The sequence below is a fragment of the Cariama cristata genome, unplaced genomic scaffold (genome assembly GCF_000690535.1).
Source record: "Cariama cristata isolate BGI_N322 unplaced genomic scaffold, ASM69053v1 scaffold17634, whole genome shotgun sequence".
Taxonomy (NCBI): Eukaryota; Metazoa; Chordata; class Aves; order Cariamiformes; family Cariamidae; genus Cariama; species Cariama cristata.
The window spans coordinates 3,296-5,301 of NW_009612504.1; the positions used below are offsets into that span (position 1 = coordinate 3,296).

A 2,006-nucleotide genomic window follows, 5' to 3' on the forward strand; every position below is an offset into this window, starting at 1 on the left:
GCCCCTGACCCATCTTGCCCCACAGGCCGGGTGAATCCCCAACACAGGGCTCTGGCCACAAGAAAGCTGCAGGTCACCCCTGGTCACAGGGACACATCTTACTCTGCAGGGTGGCCAGCGTGTCATCGTCGCTGTTCAGTATGATGGTCTGCTGGGCAGCAGCTGCAGGCGCCCCCGGCCTCTTATGCAAACGTTGCATGTGGAACTTGAGGTGCCCATTACGATTGAACCTACGGGAGGAACGAGAGTGAAGTGGTTTGCCATGGGCAGCACAGGGTCTCTATGCTCTCTGCAGAGACCCAGACCACAGATGCCAGGAGCATGTCCTCCGACACTGCCTGTCCCAGCTCCCAAAATGCTTCCATCAGGCCCAAATACTGAATCTCCCTGTATAGAAGTTCCTTGGAGATGAAGCTGGGTTCACCTGCAGCAGGAACTGTTCCTAAGGGCAGAGTCCTCCCTAACAGGGTTAGGGTCAGGACAGCCAGCCCTTCGCCAATAGCCTCTATCTTCTCTTGAGCCTTGAAGAGCTCTACAGGATCTCTCGAAGAAGCAACAACACAGCAGGCTTCACTCACCTCTGCCCACAGATCTGACAGGCAAAGGGCTTCTCGTTGGTGTGCGTCAGCATGTGCCTGCGTAGGTCCTTCTTGTTCTTGGAGGCGAAGCTGCAGTGGGTACACTTGTGCGGCCGAAGGCTGGCATGCTGGACCATGTGGCTCTGGGGCAGAAGGAAAAGCACAGCATCAGAAAGCCTGTTTCTCCAAACCTCTTGTTCCCAGGGCTCCTCTGTGCCACGAAACTTACCCGAACCTCCGGCCAGAGGGCTGCAGTGAACGGACAGTCAGGACACTTGAAGGTGCTGGGCCCAATGTGGGCTCTCTTGTGACTCTCCATTTCTGCTCTCCCTGTGAACATGGCTGTGCAAATCTTGCATGAAAACTTTTTGGCTGTGGAAATCTTGCACGAAAGCTTCTTGGCTGTGGAAACCTTGCATGAGAGCTTCTTGGCCATGCCTTGGAGCACAGGCCACTTGACCTTTGGGGATGAGATTTCCTGCCCCTCGGAGGCTGAGGATAAAGACGAGTCCTTCTGGAGCTGCCTGGTGACACACTGCACCAGGGGCCACTTGACACCGGCAGGCTGTGCCTCCTGGCCCTCCGCAGGCGAGGGAAAGGCAGCATCCCCGCTGAGGGGCTGAGAGAGAGAAACACCTAGTCACACCTGCTCACACTGCTGCCCAAGATGGGGAGAAAGCTCAGCTCCTTACCTCAATGTGATGGAACTGACTCCCCGGAACGCCGGACGACATGATGTAGTGATTGTTATGGTCCTTCAGAGCCTCCTCAGTCATCACAGCTTCGCTCACCACAACTGCGTGGGAGGTCTCCGCAGGGCTCTCCTCACTGCTGGAGAGGACAGGGTCAGGGAGGATCCTCCTCACCACTAAAGCCTCCTCATCTGAGGTCAGAAATGCCTCCATCTCCCAGCTTCTCCCATACAGCTGACCTGTACAGCGTGCCTGGAGCCTGAATCTCCTCACTGATGGGTGTGATGATGCTGTACTCTGTTGTCCCGCCAAAGGGGATAGTGATTTGCTGCAGCTCTGAGCCACCCAGGGTCGCCTCCTCGTAAGCCTCCTGCACCAACGTCTCCCCAGGCTCTGCCATGTGCAGCGTCACCAACTTCTGCTGCTGCTGCTCCTCAGAGTCCACCTCTGCCTCCTTTTCCTGTGCCTGCTGCTCACAGTGGCCCTGCGCCTCTCCTGAATCACCCGGCTTCACCACTGCCACCTGTGTGAGGACAGCAGCTCAGCCGGTGGGAGGCAAGGCTCTGCAAGACACCCCCTGAAGCAGAACAGGGCTGGGCACTGTGAAGAGACTGTGGAGGGCTGGGAAAGCCTCCTCCTGCCACCTCTGGGCAGGCACAGGTCCCCCTCAGCCCTCCTTACCTGTAGCGAGCCTGTGGTCAGCTCTCGCTGAGTGCTCATGTTCAGCAGCAGATCC

General features: G+C 57.5%; 1 protein-coding gene across 1 annotated transcript in view; it reads right to left on the reverse strand.

Moving 5' to 3' along the window:
- ZNF335 (zinc finger protein 335) overlaps nucleotides 1-2,006 on the reverse strand; it is a gene marked incomplete at its 3' end in the record, with an annotated part of 9,071 nt that overhangs the window by 2,097 nt on the left and 4,968 nt on the right. The window contains 6 exon segments of the mRNA XM_009698677.1: nucleotides 103-230; nucleotides 579-721; nucleotides 808-1,197; nucleotides 1,271-1,409; nucleotides 1,510-1,793; nucleotides 1,952-2,006. The exon segment at nucleotides 1,952-2,006 is cut by the window's right edge and continues 20 nt beyond it. Of these exon segments, the coding sequence (XP_009696979.1) occupies nucleotides 103-230; nucleotides 579-721; nucleotides 808-1,197; nucleotides 1,271-1,409; nucleotides 1,510-1,793; nucleotides 1,952-2,006 (1,139 nt within the window).